General features: G+C 41.0%; 4 protein-coding genes across 7 annotated transcripts; 3 read left to right on the forward strand and 1 right to left on the reverse strand.

The window, feature by feature from the left end:
- Positions 1–6,873: 6,873 nt before the first annotated feature.
- On the reverse strand, positions 6,874–11,458 carry LOC139819529 (general transcription factor 3C polypeptide 6). 4 transcript variants are annotated; one of them, XM_071788934.1, is made up of 6 exons: positions 10,912–11,458; positions 10,384–10,614; positions 10,018–10,276; positions 9,701–9,955; positions 9,025–9,592; positions 6,874–7,146 (listed from the first exon to the last, which is right to left on the reverse strand). In XM_071788934.1, the coding sequence occupies exons 2-4, from the start codon at positions 10,540–10,542 to the stop codon at positions 9,783–9,785; spliced, it is 591 nt and encodes a 196-aa protein (XP_071645035.1). In that variant the 5' UTR covers positions 10,543–10,614; positions 10,912–11,458; the 3' UTR covers positions 6,874–7,146; positions 9,025–9,592; positions 9,701–9,782. The 4 variants fall into 4 exon arrangements, with proteins under 4 accessions (XP_071645035.1, XP_071645034.1, XP_071645033.1 ...); XM_071788933.1 differs by having other exon boundaries at positions 9,025–9,620; XM_071788932.1 differs by having other exon boundaries at positions 6,874–7,135; positions 9,025–9,187; positions 10,912–11,457.
- LOC139819515 (amidophosphoribosyltransferase) lies at positions 6,903–9,503 on the forward strand. Its single transcript, XM_071788912.1, has 7 exons — positions 6,903–7,113; positions 7,271–7,563; positions 7,688–7,937; positions 8,025–8,264; positions 8,347–8,474; positions 8,595–8,816; positions 8,884–9,503. The coding sequence occupies exons 1-7, from the start codon at positions 6,903–6,905 to the stop codon at positions 9,154–9,156; spliced, it is 1,617 nt and encodes a 538-aa protein (XP_071645013.1). The 3' UTR covers positions 9,157–9,503.
- Positions 11,459–11,920: 462 nt separating the features above from the next.
- Positions 11,921–13,356, forward strand: Sec61beta (Sec61 translocon subunit beta). Its single transcript, XM_071788937.1, has 3 exons — positions 11,921–12,291; positions 12,375–12,571; positions 12,874–13,356. Exons 1-3 carry the CDS (start codon positions 12,289–12,291, stop codon positions 12,959–12,961), a joined length of 288 nt encoding a protein of 95 aa, XP_071645038.1. The 5' UTR covers positions 11,921–12,288; the 3' UTR covers positions 12,962–13,356.
- Positions 13,357–15,383: 2,027 nt separating this feature from the next.
- On the forward strand, positions 15,384–21,002 carry LOC139819523 (uncharacterized). The gene is made up of 6 exons (XM_071788922.1): positions 15,384–15,806; positions 16,813–17,042; positions 18,023–18,184; positions 18,306–18,513; positions 18,892–19,087; positions 19,384–21,002. Exons 2-6 carry the CDS (start codon positions 16,860–16,862, stop codon positions 19,574–19,576), a joined length of 942 nt encoding a protein of 313 aa, XP_071645023.1. The 5' UTR covers positions 15,384–15,806; positions 16,813–16,859; the 3' UTR covers positions 19,577–21,002.
- The last annotated feature ends 50 nt before the right edge of the window (positions 21,003–21,052 follow it).

Genomic DNA, 21,052 nt, shown 5'->3' on the forward strand with positions numbered 1-21,052 from the left:
CTTGTCTACAAGGCCTAAGATTGCTCATAACCAAAAGCCGTCTACAAGTCAATCCCAGGCTCAATCGGCACTGTGCACAGCCGCACTGATCTCCACAGGCATTTCTCTCAAGCAATGCAGCAACACATCCACCCACTTCACGATTCCTTCAAGATGCCCGCCGAGAGCTCAATCCCGATTGGCTCGGGCTACTAGCAGTGAACTCCGGGCCTTCCTCGCTACGAACAACGACCCCTATCGTATAAATGAAAAACTACATTTAATAGCCCGAAAAATAAGTCTTTTGTCTCGTCGCGCTGTAACCACACCCTCTATCAAACGAAGTCGAATTTATTAAATCCCCCGCGCGGCCCGGTTTGTCACAACGTCGTAAGTGATCCTCCAGAGGAATATCATTTCTCGAACGAATCGAACCCACCACGTGCGGGGAAGATACCTCGGGAGGATCTAGGCCTCGATAGGGATGATCAAATATATAACAAAAACGGCGCTCTTCGACCGTTATAATACGCAGACAGCTTCTCTGCCGGAGAGTTCACGGGCTATCATATGGGGCTAAGTTAGACCTCCGATCATAACACAGTCTCTTACAAATACCAACATGCCCTATGCAGACCCCATAACTTAGGAGGTATTTTACTCTCGATCGAAAACTTATTAGTAAAGTAAAATATATCTAACATTTTTTTAGCCGAGATTATAAAACTTATAAGTAACTAAGCGACAATTATTTGTGAAACACTACAGTCTTAACGTACGGTTTTGTACCAGACTTAAAGTACCCTGCGTGTGTCAATCATCATTACATTTGTTTGAGCTCAGGCCACTGTCCGAACGATAGACACACACTCCAACGTTCTGCATGGCCTGTTAGCTACTAAGCACCCTCGTTTTTTAGAAGACAACATAAAGTTGGACAATGTACAGAGAACTTATAAACTTCTAGTTGTCGTACATTAAAATGTTTTTTAATTTAAAATTTTTTAATTAATTGTTTCTTTTTCACCGAAGACAAGAAATTGATTTAAACAGCTAATTAAAAATAATATCAATTTGTGTGTCTAACGTCAACTATGTAACACCAGTGCGTAGACCTTTGACTCGCTCATGAGAAGAAGACAAGGAACGGAAGTGAAAGTCTAAATTTTGCCATGATTCACAATACTACTGAATGAACCATGGTCTATGTGACGAAGATTGACGCGATCTAGGACTCCCGCGGAGGAGTGAGGAAATCAGCAAATTTTGATCCAGTGTCATCTGAGTTCTCCACATACCCCATCTTACACCGTGAAGAATAATTCGACTATAGTGGCCTCTAGGATCTAGGTGACTACGGCTCTGTATTTTCGCTGTCCATTTCAGCTGTAGTGGTCTCAGCATATTATATACCGACTACCGTCTAGTCAATGTATTTATCCTTCATTCGAGTATGTGGTGCGTAAAAATATCAATTTTCGAACTTGGCTTGTCCCCTGTGACTCGAGTAAGCAAAAAAAGCGCTGTCGTGTACCTAAGAACACCACGACGGTAAAATAGCTTAACCAGCCCTAGCTTGCTTTCAAATCCTTGATCCATCTTCTTTGTGGAAATGGCAACTCAACCTTGTGCAATTCTTCGAATATTTTCGAAAATTTCTCATACATCAATTATTTTTGCACACAGTATTCAGTAAGAATTAATTTACATATTTGTTTCAGATTTTCCATAAGTAAGAAATTCTAGAAACTTTCTGAGAAAAATGAGAATTTTTTCACCATAGGTAACATAAATCTAAAATATAAGAAGGTCATAATTATAATATGAACATTATCCTAAATTAATATAACATGTGAATTACATTAATTAATAAACAATTATAATAGTTAATTATATTCTAAATCTCTAAATCATTGTGACTTCTAATCCTCCAAAACTTCACCAGAACACATAAGTATAACCACGTTGGTAATAAACTCTCGAACTGGAGAATGTCCGAAATCTGTAGAACTCGTATGATATTATACGTACCATTCCCGGCGAACTAGAATGACATTTCGTCCTCAAATTCGCGGCACGTCAATTGCTGAATTGGATTCGCGCAGTTTCCCACTGAATCTTAATCAGTAGCGCGAAATCTCGTGACGAGAACAAAGTGAAAGATAATCGACGCCTTCCATCCTTCACGAACGGTCTTTCACTACACTGGATATTCAGCGTCGCGTTGCTATGGGTGCCCCCAGGCCCCAAACATGCCCACGTGCTCAGACTAATCTAATCGAGTTCCTATCTGGCGGTGTTGTCAAGCGACAGGTTAATCCCGAATAACATTGCGGTATCAATGATTCCCGGGGCAGACTGTAACTGACTTAATCCTCGTGGGAACGGTCTATAAGTGACTCATGTGCGCTCCACTGTAAGTTCTCGGACGCCTATTGTTCTAGCGTGACGTCGCGTCAGTCATACCTAGCGTGGGTCGTCACTCACCTAGAGAGGAGCGAGGAAAGCAGAAACCCGTAAGTTGCACACTCGGTCTTCCGAATCGAACACACACGCCGTTGGCTTAGCCGCTCTAAAATCTTCTTCCTTCTTATAATTAATTTAACCCTAGACCAATCCAGGCGTGCTCGCAATCTTTTCAGAGAGCAATATGCGCCAGCACGTCACATGTCTACAAAACAGCTCATGATTTGCAAGCAAAAAAAAGATAGGCAACTGATTTTACTCTAATAATTTTATTTATACTTATACAAAAATCTATTTATAGTCTATATTATATAATTTTTAATTACCTTATACGTTCGACTATTTATAACGCCCTCGTTGAAGTCCCTTTCATCTTGTTATATGTTTATCCAATTATTACTTCCGGTACAAATTCCAAACAACGAAATAGTGATGAGTAAAATATTCTTCAACCAGTAACCCGGGACACGCGCGCCTTGGCCTCAACACTGGAAGCAGCGCTTATCATGCGGCGGGCGCACCGCTGACTAGTTCCCTCGATTGGCTGTGACAGGCTGACTCACCATTGAGGCCCACCCGCCAGGGGCGACAAAAATCGCAAGCTCGAAATAATTCAGATTATCCGTTGCATGACTGACCATATTGATAGGTATGACCAGTCCTGGCCACTTTGCTCGACTGTGGACATAATGTGAAGGTGCCGACTTCTCTGCGCTTTAAGGTAGCCGGTACGTTATCATGGGTCTGCATTCGTAGGCAGGCTGATCCCTCGATTCCTAAGGAACACGGTAATTTCAACATACGAGAGATAGGTCTAGTTGCTGAGATAAATGCTAGATAGAATAAGAGGCATAAAATCCTGAAGATTAGAGATGAGAGGAGAGCACCGGGATCGAACGGAGGAGAGATTAGTCTTGCACACCAAGCGTCGTAAGTACTGTTCTCAGTGCAAAGATCTAATTTCTCTACCCTCATGTACGTATAGTGATGCGCGAGTCGGCCTGGTGCTAATTTGATCAGAACTTCTGCGCGTGTTAGCCCTGGCTCGCTCTTAGATGTCGTGCATTCACTACTTTACGCCCTGTCACTGTGTCACTTTATCATGGACTCCCTTCAGAGATCCCGCAACCTGCTCTAACACTAGCGTATGCGGCCGTACGCGGCACTCCTGGGCCGTTGCTATGCTATGCGGCCGTGCTGTTGTCACCCGAAACGAACCACGACGGCAGATAATAAGAAGAAGTGGACGTCCCCTCCGATACTGTCGAGCGGTGACGGCAGGATACACGTTTCTACGCAGGTGTGGACTGACAAGGATAGGGATCACAGTACTTCCACTGCATGTCCCGCTCCGACGCAGCAGTCGTCACCTAGTGAGGCAAGTAGACTGCTTCCCCCATATAGATCTTGCGCAGCTCGACGCGTGGCCGACGATGCTGTGGTACCGGCGAACACCGTTTCTCATCCTCCACTCCTCAGGACGGAGGATATGACTATGGCGTATTGGCCAGACTTCGTATAAATCAGGAAGGCATTAGCGATTAGAAGGTGATACACGACCACTACCTTTCCGTACGGGATCCGCCATGAAGGCGCTCGGCGCCGAGGAGCACGGTACCGGAGGCGAGGGTCACTGCGATCAGAAATTACCAGCGGGACGAGGAGCACGTTTCTCGGCGTGAAGGTACGTGCATCGCTTTCCCGTCGATCGACCTCTCCTCTCTCGCCACGCGTGAACCGAGCGTGATTCGAATCACTACGAAGCTGTGTCCACGTGCGTTTTATTCGTGACGACGAGGTAATTCCCCTTCGTGATCCTCGTGGAATCTTCGCTAAGTGAAGACTCACGAGGGAAGAAATCGGCGCTGGTTGTGTGTGCGACAGGACGCGACGATGTGGCATCCTTTATCCGGAGCAAATCCCGGCTGATCCTCGTTGCGAGCGGCATTGTTGGTTTCATTACGTCATTTCGCGTCACGTCGTACGCTGTTAACCCATTAAGACCGCATGGGTTCGACACGTCATGTGTACTCGTGTTTACATATGATAGTGAAAACAGTCGGACTTGATAAAAAGCTTATTGTTCTTTAAGGTGCATTTAGTCTCACATTTATATTCGTAATAAACAATCAGAAATTTATGCTCGACTTTTATCACATTTAAGTTTTGCAAATAATAAACGTCGCTCTCTGGCCTCGACGTTCGGGAAAGAAATGCAGTTTCAATGGGTTGACTATGCGTTTTTTTTATATACGCTGCGTATGACTTTTTTCAAAGTGCAAGAGAGTCTTATTTTTACTTGAATAGCATAAACTTTCAGAGAGAAGAATTAAGAGGACTACGGGTGACCACCAAACTCCGATTAACTCAATCAGTGATTAACTTATTAAGAAATACTTCTATTACTTTATATTTAGAAGTATTCTATTACTCTTCTATTATTTTGTGCTTAGAAAAAAAATTAAAGACAAGCAATTAAGCAATTCTGCTGATTGAACGAATAAATCGATTAATTTTTCGATTAATGCCTGTACTGTTTTATTGATATAGAGTTATTAAATTTTTTAATTTGCGGAAAAGAGATTAGGACAACATATTGTATATTAGAAATTTTGTTTCAAACGATTCTGCCGGTCGAGTTAATCAGAATCGGTCGAAGTCGCTCCGTATATCCGTATATAAAAAATTATCGCGTTCGCACATTTCTCTATTACGGTCCTTCCCTTTGCTTCGCCCGATTTTGTGTCTTCACGTATATCAAATATCGTTAAATAAACTTGTCAAGCAGTTTCTTAGCTGATTCACGGTAATTTGTGCACGTATATCGATAATAAAATTGTGGATCTCATCTGCACAGAAGAGAATATTTTTAAACGAAGTACGCAGCCCGTTCAGTTGCGTCCTTTTTTTCTTAACTATCTTATTCAAATTCTTGCTTATCCAATTTAAATAAATCAACGCAACTGTACATGATGATTAAGACGCCAGAAAGTTTTACGATAACGCGGCCGAATTCTGAAGATTCAAATAACGAATTAAATGCATTTTTCGAGAAACTCTTGTGTAATAAAGATATTATACTCGAAAGGAAATTAATGTATTCTTTTGGTCTGAACGTTGTATCGAATTATATCAAATATCTCTATTCAGCTTAGCAATTAGAGTTTCCATAGGGGTTGAATATATATGATACGTTTTATTTATTCTTGACTTGATCAGTAATTTATTCGGAAGACAAGTCTATACTTTTCTTCCACCATTTTGATTGAAAAACTGAAAATATTTATTGTGGTAATCGCATTCGGCATCAATCTCAGAAATCTTGGAGTCATAAGTTAAAATCATAAGTTAACGTTATAACTTTTCGTAGAATTAAGCTTTAATTTATTTACAATTTGCCTCATCAAAACTAATACTTATGAGAAAATAATTTCTGTCTTTCTTTTCTATCGTTTCATTCGTAACATATTTATTCTCTCAATAGGATTTCTGTTTAACTTAGAGAATCAGCTCAGAGCGTAAGATTAACGAAAGAAAGATGATATTACATTCGTATTTACGTGTAGTTTATAACTGACATAGTGGAAAATTAACTTGTTGCAGAAAAATAGTAAGTGACTTCTCGCGTGACGTGAAAGGATTGATTTGCTGTAAACACAAATATAAATGTTCTATATTTTGACATTCATGATGTCAGTACGATGTAAGATGATGAAACCAGTTGCGAAATACAGGTTGCGTAAACGTGATGAGAAAACATAGTTGTAGCATTGTACAAACGTAAGATATGTCGATTCTATCAGTCCGTTGGGGGTCAATAGTTTATAAGAGCAACGCAGATAATTCCTCCACGGGGAGTAATTGCGAAAGGATCTATTGAACATTTTAATGAGATTTACAATATTTAATTTATATCCAATCTGTATATTCATATTGTAAAATCTTTGCAGGTATCACATATGATATATTGAGTTTATCAATGGAAGTATATTTAAATCCAGAAAAATAAATTAAATTATCAAAAATTTTCCAATCTGAGAAGTATTATGATAGCAGCTTCTTCTTTTGTGACCTTTTAATTTAGTTATCTATCTTAATTACTGCATATTTGGATATTATACCTTCTGATTTCTTCAAGTGGTATATAGGATGTCTGAGACCACCCGTACACCACTTTCAAAATGAAAGGAAATGGTTTTTATCAAAAATCTAAAAAATTTTGGTAAGTATATGGAGTACGATCTATCGAATGGCGGTACTTTCATCTTCCGGTACTGACCGGAAATGAGCTATCTAGATTATTCTAGATCAAATTTGAGATTTTTGATAAAAAACCATTTCCTTCCATTTTAAAAGGGGTGTATGGGATGTTTATGTAATTCATATTTAATAATTATTACATATATTGATGGGTAAAAAGGGAAAAAATTAATATATTTTATTTATTGCAGATCACAATGGAAACGTTTCACGATAAAGATAGCGAACATTGTACCGAAGCAATGTCTCGCCTTTCCACGGAGGACTCAAAATGCACGAGGCCACGAAGTAAAGGTGAAACCAGGGGACAAAGGCCTACTGGACTTACACACGAATGCGGGGTATTCGGGTGCATCGCTGCTGGGGACTGGCCATCGCAAATCGACGTTGCCCAAGTTGTTTGTCTAGGTAGGTACACCCGTTTTATACGCTAAAAATTAGCTGAGATAAAAAGATATATAAATATATGTATATGCAATAAGAGAAAAATGAAATAGAAAGCGAAGGTAAGACGTTGGTATTAGCAATATGAGATAAAGCATTTTTGTTATTTTTGCTCGGTCAGGTTTAGTGGCGTTGCAACACAGGGGGCAAGAAAGCGCAGGCATCGTTACAAGCGAGGGAGTCTGCTCGAAGTCATTCCATGTTCATAAGGGTATGGGATTGATCAATAATATTTTCAACGATGAGAATATGAGAAAGCTCAAAGGAAATCTTGGAATTGGTCATACCAGATACAGCACAAGTGCGGCCAGCGAAGAAGTCAATTGTCAGCCATTCGTGGTGCACACCGCGCACGGGGCATTGGCAGTTGCCCACAATGGAGAATTAGTCAATACGGAGTCTCTACGAAAAATGGTAATGCGGAGGGAAACATTACGTATCTTTTTTTTTTTGCGAACTATTTCCTCAGTTTATGTCATCAAGCGTCAAAATTCATTAAGGAAACTGAATTCCGTGTTGATCTCATATGTATGTTCAGGTATTAGGTCGAGGCGTTGGTTTGTCGACGCACTCGGACTCGGAGCTCATAACACAAGCGCTCTGTTTGAATCCGCCGGAAGGTGAAGTCAACGGGCCGGACTGGCCTGCGCGTATCAAACACCTTATGCAATTGGCACCCCTATCGTATTCATTGGTGATTATGCAAAGGGACAAAATTTATGGCGTGCGAGATCCTTACGGAAATCGGCCTCTTTGTATAGGGAAGATCGTGCCGATCGGCAATTTAGGTGCATATTGAAATATTAATAGAAATTTATTGTCTATTTCAACAATGCTGTTTTAACACTAATACAAAATAATGAAATAAATCGTAGCAAGTAACGACTCTGACGACGATGACGATGAGGCAGAAGGCTGGGTAATTTCATCGGAATCTTGCGGATTCTTGAGCATCGGCGCGAGATATGTTCGCGAAGTATTTCCCGGCGAAATTGTGGAGCTGACCAGAGAGGGCATTAAAACTATCGACATAGTGGAAAGACCAAATAAAAAACCGCAGGCTTTTTGCATTTTCGAATACGTCTATTTTGCCAGAAGCGACAGCATTTTTGAGGGTACGTAAATTGGAATAATAAAATATAGAATTATAACGCATTAGACATCGGGAAGAAGACACGTTGAATCGTTTGTTTATAGGGCAAATGGTGTATTCCGTACGTATGAATTGCGGACGGGTGCTAGCGATGGAATCCCCGATTGAAGCGGACATAGTCAGTTCTGTGCCAGAATCTGGAACTGCAGCGGCACATGGATACGCCAGACAAGTAAGTACAAACAGAATCAGCAGCATAACTGCAAATATACACTGTACAAATGCAAGAACAGTTTATATATGTGAGCGTAGTTGAAGTCTAATTAAGCTTTTTTCCTTTTTAATGTAACAGTCTAAGATACCGTTCGCCGAAGTGCTGTGCAAAAACAGATACGTAGGTAGGACGTTCATTCAGCCTAGTACGCGACTGAGGCAGCTCGGAGTAGCTAAGAAATTCGGAGCTTTGTCGGAGAACGTAAAGGGAAAGAAAATAGTTCTCATTGACGATTCTATCGTCAGGGGAAATACAATCGGTCCGATTATCAAATTGCTACGTGACGCCGGCGCTAAGGAGGTAGGTTTTTTTAAATGCCGTTTTCCGTTTATATTTATTACTATCATTCGTCATGTCGCGTTTGCAGGTTCACGTTAGAATAGCATCGCCACCGTTGAAGTATCCATGTTACATGGGGATCAACATTCCAACGAGAGAAGAACTTATCGCGAATAAGCTTGACAGTGTAAAGCTGGCTAAGCACGTGGGAGCGGACAGTTTAACGTACCTTTCGGTCGAAGGACTCGTTGAGGCGGTCAGGCACCGCATGGACAATCGCGAGAGTAATTACGTCGGTCACTGCACCGCTTGTCTAACGGGAGAGTACCCGGATGAACTGCCCGGTGACCTCGACTGGTAAAGACACACACGCGCGATATACAATTTCTGATCTAGAATCAAACAAAACTCAGGTCTAAAGTGAAATAACGAATACGAAGCATTCGATGTACGCGATTTGATGTTATTATAAAATAGATATACACATTATATTGCATATTACTTCTTGCACATGAAATATATATGTATATAAATATATATAAAATAAGTATGAATAAGATTTTCTATTTCTTTATCAGAGCATTTTAATAGAACTAGACATCATAGACGCAAACTATTTGCAGCATCAATGCAACAATGTGTAAATTGTTTCCATCAATAATATATAAACTGTACACCAATAAAATCTTTGGATGTATCTTTCGTAAATGTGACAGGCGTTTTACTATCTAGGCATTAATATTATTGTGTCAGCCTCATGTTTGAATGTATAACGCTTGTGATAAGAACATTATAACCTTTAAATATTAAAATATTTAGCTAGAACTTTAAAACAGTTTAGAAATGTACTTAAAATTTATTTTATTTTTCTTACAACTACTTTAAATACAGATTTTTACACGTACTCAAATATATTAAAAGTTTCCAACGTATTAGTGACTGAGAGAAATATACTCTTTCAAAGGAATAATCTTTGAATCCTCTCAATCATGCCTTTTCTGATTTTTCTTTGTTTTTGGCTACAAGTGGGTTATCCTCGTCAGGCTCTGAATCCGATAAAATACCTTTGGATTTTTTCTCTTCCCTAATTTTCTGTTTTTCCAAAAACATATTTAGTTCTTCTAATTTATCGTTACGTACTTTACTCCAAAACTGCATGGCTAGAAAAATTAATTTCATGTCAAATATAGCACACAACGCAGAAATTTGTTTTATTTCTCACCTTCCTCTTGATATTTTGGAGGCACTCCAGCTTGCGATAACGTTTCGATGTTTGGAATACAACTGTCGTGTTCAGAATCGCCTAGGATCTCGACTTTTGGTTTCGTAAACACTCTCTGCATCTTGAGCAACTTTCTCGTTTTAGCAAAGTATTTCAGAGACGGCACTTTATCAAATACCTCATCGTCCACCTTCGGGTTGTCATCTTTTTCGAAAAACATGTAAGTGCCCATAGCGTCTTCATAAGTGCCTTCGTAAAACTATATGTGCAAAATAATTAAAAAGAAGATAAATGTATGAAATTTAAATATAACCTGCACTTTGTGTTTCACCTGTTAAATTCTACAGGCAACAGAATGCTACATACCCGTCCGTTAATTTCCATCATAGGATGCTCAGTATCTATTCCGATCATATCCAATTGAAGATCTTGATTACTGAACGTATCGCTACTGGTGATCCCTTCAAACTCCACATAAACGAGCATTTCTGCCTCATCTTCCAACAGCTCGTCATCAGACTGCATCTTTGTCACGAATTATTGCTCGCACGTTCACAGAGAGTAAATTCGTTTCAGATTAAATGAGAGGAATTCCACCTAGAAGAATTATGCTACATAAAATAAAATGTTTATCACATACGGTAACACAAGTATAACACATAGGCACATTATTTAACAACAAAATATTAAATAAATCGAACTGTAACGTGAAAGAAACTTTTCAAGAAGTTTTTAAATTATGACAACAATTTCTGGAACGTTTTATACATAACCTTAAAACACATTACACTACTTTCTTATATTCTAACACAAATCCCTACGTGACGATTCTTGTGTAATTCCTTATTAATTAGAAACATATTATTAAGAAGAAACATATATTAATATACGTACGAGATCACGGTGTTATCCAATTCCTTTTCTGCTTATCGTTATCGTTGCGCAGGTACTTCACATCGCGTAAAAAGCTGCGCAACGAAACTTAACGACACCGACAGTTGTCGGTAGATCGGTACAGAATACGGAACACGTGTCTCGCAATCTTCGGAAATTCGACAAAGTTATTAGGAAAGCATGATGTGACAGGAGGAGAAGCAGGTGGCATCGGGAAATAGCGCGCGCGCTGCGCGTGCTGGAACATGGGTACGAAGCCCGAAAAATCGGCGAAGTTATCAGGAGTACATAACTCGCAAGGAGGTTAACCGTAGTCAACCACTAGATTTACCTAGTGAGTTTTATCTAGCGGTGCTGAAAGGGGACCAATTGAGCAGGGGCTTCTCGACCGTGCCGCGAGATGGCGCCGCTTTCGCGCGCGCGCGCCTGGTACACCTCCTGCGACCTCCTTGCCTATTCTGCTTTCCTGATACCTCCGATGAGATTTTCGGAAATTTCGAGCGACACGAGACCCATTCTCTCCTACTTTATCATCGTCGTATATTCTTCCGACCAACTTTTACGATCTTGCAAGCGTCTCGAGGAGTGCGTAATTAAAATCTAGCTATATTTAATTATTAATTTGTTTAATTATTTCCTTTGGAATACATAATAAAAAAAAATATTTATTTAAACGAATAATATTGTTTTCCTACGTGGCGTTGCAGAAACGTGCGAATTGTTTTCTTTTCTCATATATAGTCCACGGAAATATATTTGTAGAATTTTTCGCGTGTTATAATTCGACGTTTTTTTCTTTCCGAATAATTCTTAATAATTCTTGTGATTCTTTCAGGACGTTATTTAATTGTCAGTAATTCTGGTTGTCGTCGAACGTTTCGCGCGGCATAATCGCAGTCCGGCAGTGTTTTGTCCAACGTGGACGAAAACGACCAATCGCGGCACAGCTGGAAGCACAATGGAGGCAGGACGCAGCCGCGACGGTGACGTGTTCGTCGCGTACCACGTGTAGGATACACATACGACACGTCGCGTCGCCCCGCGCCCGCTGCTCCGCGTCGCACCGCCAGCCTGCGTTCGAATCGCTCGACGAGAGTTCGTTGGCGTACGTATGTACGTTTTGTCGCCACGTTACTGCCGGTTCTCGCACGGAGAGGTGACCAGAGGAACGAAAAGTCTGCACAGGAGTTTTGTCTTCCGGGCGTCCCGTTCACGCATCTCGACCCGTAACGATCTGTATTTCACTTAACAAGACTTCCAGAACGCAAGCACCGCTGAGATATCTGGTAGTATTTCAACGACCAAGCCGAATCCGTGGCGTTCCCTTGAACGAATCTCTCGGCGTTCTTCCAGATTGTTGTCAAGAACAGTCGCACAATGGTGAGCATAAATGAGTTTGAACGAGATCTCGGTATATCCGAAGGAAAGACTTTGACTAACACGTTCCTTTTTCTCGGGAAAAGCCTGCCGCGCCGAGCTCTACCTCCGTGGGATCCGTTGGACGGTCGCCCAGCAAGGCCATAGCGCCTAGAACAGGTGGTGGTGGCACAGTCAGACAGAGGAAAACCACCGTTACCACCTCCGCCAGGAACAGGAACACCGGCACGAGCTCCGGTGGCATGTGGAGGTTTTACACCGACGACTCTCCTGGCATTAAAGTGTAAGTAGAGTTTGGCTGAAGAGAAATTACAGATTTTGACTGGAGATTGCGTGTTCCGTACACGTGTCGAGTGCCAGATAACATGAAGAGATTCAGTACATGTTAGTTTATCACAATGTACTTTCACTTGTTATGAAAGATAACAAGGATGGATGTAATATATTAAAATTATAGGCAAAAATTAAAATGCCTACGTTGATTGATGTACAACATTGATAATTTATTTTTCTCTTACGATATCAATCTTCTCTCACATGTATCTTGACAACGTTCTAATAAACATTGAAATCGCTTTGTTGCAGGGGACCAGTGCCAGTGCTAGTCATGTCCCTCTTGTTCATTGCATCCGTATTTATGCTTCATATCTGGGGCAAGTACACTAGAAACTAGATTTAAGTGCAATATACCAAGATTATTGGCCTGGGAAAGATAAGAGGCAATGAGCGCTCGAACTGCAAATTGCATCATCGTGTAAATCAGGAATTGTCACCTCGAACAGGCTAATACGTGGTTTTTAATATGTACGCTATTAACAGTAATGTTAATAATAATATCATTGAAGGAACGCTCACAAAACACGTTACGACGCTGCGGACATCGTTACATAATCGAAATATATTCATATTGATACACGGGAATATGGGATTAATGGGAAAGTCCGTTTTTTTAAGCGAGTTTATCAGCTTATTGTGAGAAAAGTGTGAGAGGTCTTTAGTTTGCATTTGTAATATTAAGGGTATTACGCTATATAATATTGAAATAAATGTAATTTATTTTTACCCTAATCTGTTGATATTGTGCAGTTATTTGTAAGTGTAAATGAAGTATGGATTCCTGAAGCAGGACACCGTTCATAACTCCTTGCACGTAACCTTTAACTTTTTACAATCAACGTTTTACAAAACCGAGGCATAATATACGGGATGAGGGTCGGGATCGAACCTAGGATTCGCCGACTACGAAATAAATCGTTTTCACGCAGAGCCACGTGTCACCCCGTGTAAATGTAATTTATTTACATCTGTAGATTTGTCTTTTCCTATACGAAGATATTCAATTCGATATTTCAGCTGAAGAACTTAATTTCTTTTTAAGAAACGTTAGAAAATTTTAAATTGATCTTTAAATTAGAATTAAATTTAGATTAATTGGAGTTGGATTAATCTCTTGAATTTTTTAAGAAATGAATGCTGTTGCAGTTGACTGCATTGATTCAGTACTAAAAGTGTTTCAATTTTTGTTATTAAATAATTTTACAAGAAACATTAACCGGATGACAATGTTTCTTTTACTGAATATATACTTTTAAAATACTTTTGTCTTTAGCGTACGTTGCTTTTTATATGTTTCTTTTTTTTATTACAAATTAATGTAATTTTACTTTTCTGCATACAATTCGAAAACTGCATCTATTCAAGGAGAATAATGACTTACATGTATATTTGCTACATAAAGAATTTATGAATTTATTTTTTACATAAATTTTTCACATTGAGATTTATAAATCAAAATTTAATATTTAAGATTTATTCATGGTAATGAAATTTTTGAGTTACACAAATACTAGCTTAAACAAAAAATATATATCTTTCTATCGTCCTCGTATAAAACCGTTGAATAAAATTAATATTTAAAAATAAAATGTGTATTTCCTAAATTGTTTCATACATCCACATTGCAAGATAATTTTATGCTTGGTGAACTCATAATAATTTATACGTTGGTATTATTAATGACCAAATCTTGTGCATGTGGACGCTGCTGAATAAAATAATATAAAAAGAGCATAATCCTCTGTTAATGATCTCATTGAACGTTTTAAATACTATCGTAACAATTCAAATGTCGTTTTTCTCAATGGAATTTTTTATTCATGAAAACACCGTTTATTTTGTTCGAGGCTTTTTATTTCTGCAAGCGTGCACCCACTGGCGTTCGCGGTTGCAAGAGTTTTTCTTATACATCCATATTTTCGTCCCCGAGCGTTTTCAACGAGGCGCCGGCGCATCCAATATTGATTCCTGGCTCGATGAACCGAATTGCATTGCGACACTTCCGAATTGACGAAGCAGAAGATAAGCGTCATAAGATAATCGCAATAAATACGTCCGGGAAATTCACGCGCAAAACGTGCACGATTGAAGCAAAGGCTTAGCATGGAGGTCGAAGAAAAAGGATTGCAAACGAGCAATATGAAAGATTGGAACAAGAAGGGAGACACGGGATACAAGAGGGGATAAAAGAGTGAAGGAAAAATAAGAGAGATCGACAGGAAGGGGAGAAAGAAACGAATTTCAGATTAGAGGGATAAAGATGAGTGAAAAGAAAAATAGACCAATGTAAAAAAGAATTGTGATGAAAGAAAGAAAGGAAACAGTGCGAATTAAAAAAGGGGAAATTTTAAAGGGGTAGCTAGGATTCGAGAAAGGGACGTTTTTCGACGCTCTAGACTCTATTTATAATTATAGAAATCCGTGCGAAAAGTATTAAAAAAAAAAAACTTATAAGAATTTAAAGAAAAGAAATTGAAAAATGTGAAGATATACATTGATAAGTAGTAAATATAAGAGTAACCCGAACACGTGCGTATTTTAATTCACTCGAACAATCAATCGTTGTCTGTAATCAATTAAAATAATCCCGCGATAATCCCTCCCCCTCCCGAAACCGACCCACGGAGGAAATGGTTCAATGGATGGCACGCCGAGGTCGCGGATCCGTCTGACGCGGGTGTCCCTGAAAATGTGAACACCGCGGGGACCTTCCCGCGCCCGCTGCGGCCCCTCGGCGGAGAGGAGGCGCTCCGAAGCTCCGAAGGCGTGCGCCGTGGAGGCGGACCGGGAGGAGAACGCGCTACATCGTAGGACGCGGACGCGCGAGGTCGGGAAGCGGGGGCGGGAGGCGCGAGAAAGGGTGCCGTGCCGAGGCGATTCTCGTCCGCTCCGACCACCCCCCGCCGCGGGGGGCGGAGGACGCGCGCATCTCTCGCGCTCCTCCGCCGCCGCCGCCGCCGCCTCCGCGCCGTCGAGGAGGGCTCGCGAGCGAGCGTCGCCGACCCGCGGCGGACTCACACACGTGATACCCGTCGTGCGGGGAGTGCGCGCCTCCGTTTTAGCCGCGGCGACATCGGACTTCCTCTCCACGCCTGCCGTCCGAGCGAAGCGGCGTCGGGGCGGGACGCGCGTTCACGCGCGCTGGAAAACCACCGCGAGAGATGCGGTGCTCCACGGGAGAGGTAATTTCCTCGCCGTCTCTTTCTCCGCTCTTTCTTTCCCTCGGCGTTCGCTGCTTCGGGCCTCCCGCGTCGGAAAAATCGGGAGAACCGAGTGACACCGATATAGGCACTATCATTCCGCGACAGTGGACAGCGTTATATTTAAAAACGAGGGCGTTCAACGTTGCTTTATTCAACACCTCGCTCGATGATGAATAGAATCATGCACAGAGATGCGCGCTAGATTATTTCGCAGAAAGACGGAGGGAGGGAGAGCGGGGTTTTGAAGGTAATTCTAAATTCATGAGCTGTACGCGCGCTGGAACATTCTCAAATTATTCAAAATACCGTTGCCAAGAACGCGCACGGGTGTTCCCTTATGTCATAAATTTCTTAGCGAATTTCCCTGGGAATGGCCCTGTGTGTTAACTGTGTTACAGCGACGGGACACATCCTCGATCGCGCGTCACGTTTTCCGCATTGCGGAAATCGTAATATAACTATACACCACGTCGACGTGTTCACGACGGATGGGATTTGTTTATTTGTCAGAAAATAGGATCCGGTGTCGAACGCGTTCCTTTTCTTCCCTCCAATACTGAATTTTTAAGGGCAGTAAGAAATCACCAGAATAATTTATAATGACGACCCATAAATTGTACTATATAATAGCGGCTTCTTTTTCTTTTTCCTAGTTCCTACACAGCTCGGATTAGTTAAGTTCAAGTTGGTGATTGCCCGTTCTCTTTTGTTACAAGTTTATTTATACGTGAGACAGATAATTGAGTTAATTTTTAACTGACGTGAGAAGGCTTGATTACCTGTCGGCTGTTACGCGTGCTTGAAGATTAAAAAAGTAAAAATTCTATTTAATTTACTCATTTTCCTCCGCCATGCCAAACGGTAATTGTCGATTTTAAGGAAACGATCTTCAGATATAAAAAAGAACTAGAGCAATTAGTTTTAGATCAAAGTAAAAGGGTTTAAAGGTATAATTGATTCATCAGCGCGGATAATCGCGTTTCAGAATCGGAGATAATTTGTCCGGAGGCGACTGAACGCGTCATCGAGGACATGGCGGTCGACATTTTGGACGAGGATCACCTCGCCGTGAGCGCGATCGTGACCGTCGGTATGCAGTTAATCTTCTTCATGATCGCGGCCACTTTCCAGCTGGACAAGTTGACGGACTTCGCCGGCGGCACCAACTTCATCATTCTCGCCCTCCTCACTTTCTTTCTCGGTCAAGTGGGCAAGGTATACTTCTAACGCGTTACCTAGTACCACCTCCCGTGCACGTGTGTGACCTACGTAGGGCTGTTCGACGGATAAAATCTGGACAAAGACACATGGAATATTTGCGAACCTGAAGAAAGCGCGCGCGAAAAGTTACCTGCGAATTATGATGAAAGAGCTCCCTTGAGAATTTCGACTCTCGTTTCGGTAACTTTAAGCCTACGGGATGCATTGCAGAAATTCAATCAGAAAAGAACCTACCGAGATAGGCTTGGAAAGTTTCAACAGACTCCAAGAAAGACAGAGAGATTACAAATTAGATGAAGATATTCTCTCACTTTATCCACTTATTGTTAACCCTATTCACTCCAACCAGCCCTTTCGTGCCCAACGAGTTTCTAATCCTCGCATCATAACTCACGAACGAATTGACGAAATTTAATGTTCCAAAGCGCAAATTAAAGCTAAAAGTAGTAGCTTTAATTTGCGCTTTGGAACATTAAATTTCGTCAATTCGTTCGTGAGTTATGATGCGAGGATTAAAAAGGGCGGAAAATACGTTGAAGTGAATAGGGTTAATTACTACTAATGCTATTAATTATTATTACACGATTACAAGTTTAACATAGTCAACTTATATTGATTTTTATTGCAACTGTAAATAATCTTTGATAATAATTACGCGATACTTGAATTCGTAAATCATTCTTAGATCGATTCTCTCTCTCTCTCTCTCGAAGTTCGAATACGTCTTGAGACGCATTGCCGCGGCGTATTGCCCCACCGTAGATTTTATCATCGACAGTTTTACCCTCAATGAAGCCGGTGCTATAAATAAAACGGCAAGATATATTTAATACCTATTAACGGATGACCTGTGCCTGTCTATAAACTTTTTTTTATACGACGCTCGTGCTATCTCAGTCGTTTTACAAGCGTCACGAATCCGCATCGGTGTAAATAACACACAATGTAATCTTTTTCTCTCCTCCCCCGTGTAGACGTACGACAGCCGGCAGGTCATGGTGACCGTGTTCGTGTGCCTGTGGGGCGTGCGGCTCTCCGGATACCTCCTGTACCGAATCATCAAGATCGGCCGCGACAAGAGATTTGACGACCGACGCAGCAACGTGATCCGCTTCGCCGTGTTCTGGACATTCCAGGTGAAGTAAACAGACCGCGTGTCTCCGTATATCGCTCGCTCGCTCGCTCGCGAGCACGTCACCCGTTTCTTCTTCGCGGGGGTATTATTGATATCGAAGGGCACGCTTTGACGGTTCGCAGGCCGTGTGGGTGTACGTCGTTAGCCTGCCTGTGATAATAATCAATTCTCCGCGCCACAAAATACCGCCCGCACCGAAGACGATGACGACACTTGACAGCGCCGGCACGGGCCTTTTCCTCATCGGCCTGCTGGCCGAGACCTACGCCGATCTGCAAAAGTTCGCTTTCAAGCAGGACCCGGTGAACAATGGAAAGTGGTGTAACGACGGTGAGATTACTCTCCGACCATGCACGTATATCCGAAAATTCTTTTGCCAAACTCCGTTAAATCCTGTAAGTTAAATTTTAATGAAAGCATGGTTTGTGCGATTTCATTACTGAGACAAGCTTTGACGAAAGATGTTCGTCAAACTGATTTTCATATATATTAAAAATATATATATTATTACGAGTTCTACATGTTGCTTTTTATTCAAAGATTTGTCATTGCAACCGAAAAACGGACCTGGAAATGCTCGCCAAGAGACCCGATAAATTTCTTCGCGTCTTACTTATCGCTTGGCTGTGCTCCAATTACCTCGATAACATTATTTCTCTCTTTCTTTTTGCTGGAAGACCGTTGTCATTTATAAGTTAACGTTTCTAGGACTTTGGAGGCTTTCCCGGCATCCAAATTATTTCGGCGAGATCGTCGTTTGGTGGGGGATATTTTTAATATCCTTAAACGTCATCGAAGGAGCAGAATGGGTCGCTATTGCATCTCCGATCTTCACGACGTTTATTATTCTATTTCTGTCGGGGATGCCGTTATTGGAACAGGCATCGGACGAGAGATACCGGGAGTGAGTGTCGCAGAAGTGCATTGAGAATTTTTGCGAGCTTAAAAAAATAGTATTCTATCAGCAAAATTAAATATAAAATAAATGTTTATTGTATGTACTAACTTATTGAGAGAAATTGGAGTTTCAACGTAATCAGAAAGACATAATAATTTAAAGATAAATAATTAAGAAGTTATTTAAATTTTTGTTTTATAGTTTTGTGACAAAAAAATATCAATGAATGCTGATTTATGCTCTATTGTATGTTCATGCGAATTTCGATCATTCATACTTCAACGTTCTGCAAATGTTTCCAGTAACGCGGAGTATCGCTACTACAAGCAATCCACGTCGCCGTTGATACCGATACCGCCGGCTATCTACGTCGAGGTGCCGCGTTTCCTCAAGTTCATCCTGTGCTGCGAATTCCCGTTGTACGACTCCCTGGACGTGAAGCCGAGGTCGGCCGTCACCGAGTCAACGTCCATCAGCCTCGCCGCGTCCACGTAGCTGTAGCCACACGCCGGACGACCGAATTCAGAGTCCGGCGTGCAGTCGACGGCAACAGCTACAACCAGTACAGCCCTCTGAGTGTTACCTTTATCTCTCTCTGCGGCATCGAGCATCCCGTCTATCCGCTGACAAAAATATAAACTCCCGACGGCCGAATCGCAATTTTCCCAATCCGATGTTCTATCAAAGGCACGATATCGGCATTTCGAGGAATCATACGAAACTGTACTTGGGTCGAGCGTACAAAGTTCGGTGTATGGAAACCGAGAAGATCCCTCTCCAAGGTGGAAAGGCTTATAAGACAAAGTGTTATTATTTTTGTAACTAAAAGCCCTTTCCGGCGTTAGGCGTAAACGGTACTGGCGACTTTTCGTACAGAATCGAATGATGAGATGAACAAAGAAAATTATTTTTGTAGCGACGTTATATGGGTACCAAAAGTAGTTTTATCGACCAATTCGAGCATCGTTTCTGTACGGCAAGTCGACGGTAATGATTTGATTAGCGGCTTTATTTATCTACGTATTTAAACTCTTATTTTAGATACAAGAAGAAAGATTGAAAATGATATATAATTTGTATGTCCTAAATAATATTCAGGCTTAAGAAGAGCTCTTAAAAAGCGTCACTATATTCAAATTAGTCAACCGCTACCTGCACTTTAAATTGCATAAATAAATAATATTATATATTGTCCCAAGAGAGTAGTTCTTGCGGAAATAAATTAGGCAGCCGTTTACCGCGCTCGCTGTCAACTAACAAAAAAAAGTATGTGTCTTAAATAGCAGAAACGAAATTTAAAGCGAGATTTTAATGTAATACGAATAAGTAGATCATTTATGAAACTAACGGTAATTTATAAAATTGATGATCTGTAGTGGTTGGCGGTTGATACTGTTGGTTCGTTAAAGATGAAATAATTGGCAGAAACGCGCACAGAGATCGGAAGAGAAATGTAAGTGTGTGTACAGTATCTCAAGTCTCAAGTAACTCGGCAGCGAATAAGCAATATTTATCGCCAGAGACGTCAGGCGAACGTAATAAAACAGTCACGTTTACACTTCACCTCGCTATCACGATCGCTATCCATTCCGTTAGTACGTCATATAGGGTGCTTATGAAGAAATTTTAGATGCAATACGAACGTGTCCCGATTTCTTCTGTCCCGAGACTTTCGATCGAGTTATTGAGTCATAGCAATATCAAACATATCTCCGTGCCGAATAGAACGTTCCCAGAATACGAAATAAAAGTGAATTTCGAACGGAAGTCTATAAAGCATCTAACGTAGTAATAATGGTGGAATTTACGACGCGCATGAAACGAATTTCTTCGTGGATAAACGATCCAAATGTTACTTCTCGATACTTCACTGTTACGTATGTCTTCAAAGTTCAGGTAATAAATAATTAGTGATCCTAAATTGGGATTATTGATTGATTGACCCTTTCCCTTACGATCACATTATTACGA

Source organism: Temnothorax longispinosus, chromosome 9 (genome assembly GCF_030848805.1).
Source record: "Temnothorax longispinosus isolate EJ_2023e chromosome 9, Tlon_JGU_v1, whole genome shotgun sequence".
NCBI classification, from domain to species: Eukaryota; Metazoa; Arthropoda; class Insecta; order Hymenoptera; family Formicidae; genus Temnothorax; species Temnothorax longispinosus.

Bases quoted from the DNA above. Each gene is read 5' to 3' on its own strand.
- LOC139819515 (XM_071788912.1), top strand. From the start codon at position 6,903: ATGGAAACGTTTCACGATAAAGATAGCGAACATTGTACCGAAGCAATG. The intron at 7,564-7,687 runs GTAATGCGGAGG...ATGTATGTTCAG, and splicing joins CGGAGTCTCTACGAAAAATG to GTATTAGGTCGAGGCGTTGG. The intron at 8,475-8,594 runs GTAAGTACAAAC...TTAATGTAACAG, and splicing joins CACATGGATACGCCAGACAA to TCTAAGATACCGTTCGCCGA.
- Sec61beta (XM_071788937.1), top strand. The intron at 12,572-12,873 runs GTAAGTAGAGTT...GCTTTGTTGCAG, and splicing joins GACTCTCCTGGCATTAAAGT to GGGACCAGTGCCAGTGCTAG.
- LOC139819523 (XM_071788922.1), top strand. From the start codon at position 16,860: ATGGCGGTCGACATTTTGGACGAGGATCACCTCGCCGTGAGCGCGATC. The intron at 18,185-18,305 runs GTGAAGTAAACA...GACGGTTCGCAG, and splicing joins CCGTGTTCTGGACATTCCAG to GCCGTGTGGGTGTACGTCGT. The intron at 19,088-19,383 runs GTGAGTGTCGCA...AAATGTTTCCAG, and splicing joins TCGGACGAGAGATACCGGGA to TAACGCGGAGTATCGCTACT.
- LOC139819529 (XM_071788934.1), bottom strand. From the start codon at position 10,542: ATGCAGTCTGATGACGAGCTGTTGGAAGATGAGGCAGAAATGCTCGTT. The intron at 10,277-10,383 runs GTATGTAGCATT...TTGCACATATAG, and splicing joins TGATGGAAATTAACGGACGG to TTTTACGAAGGCACTTATGA. The intron at 9,956-10,017 runs GTGAGAAATAAA...TAATTTTTCTAG, and splicing joins TCCAAAATATCAAGAGGAAG to CCATGCAGTTTTGGAGTAAA.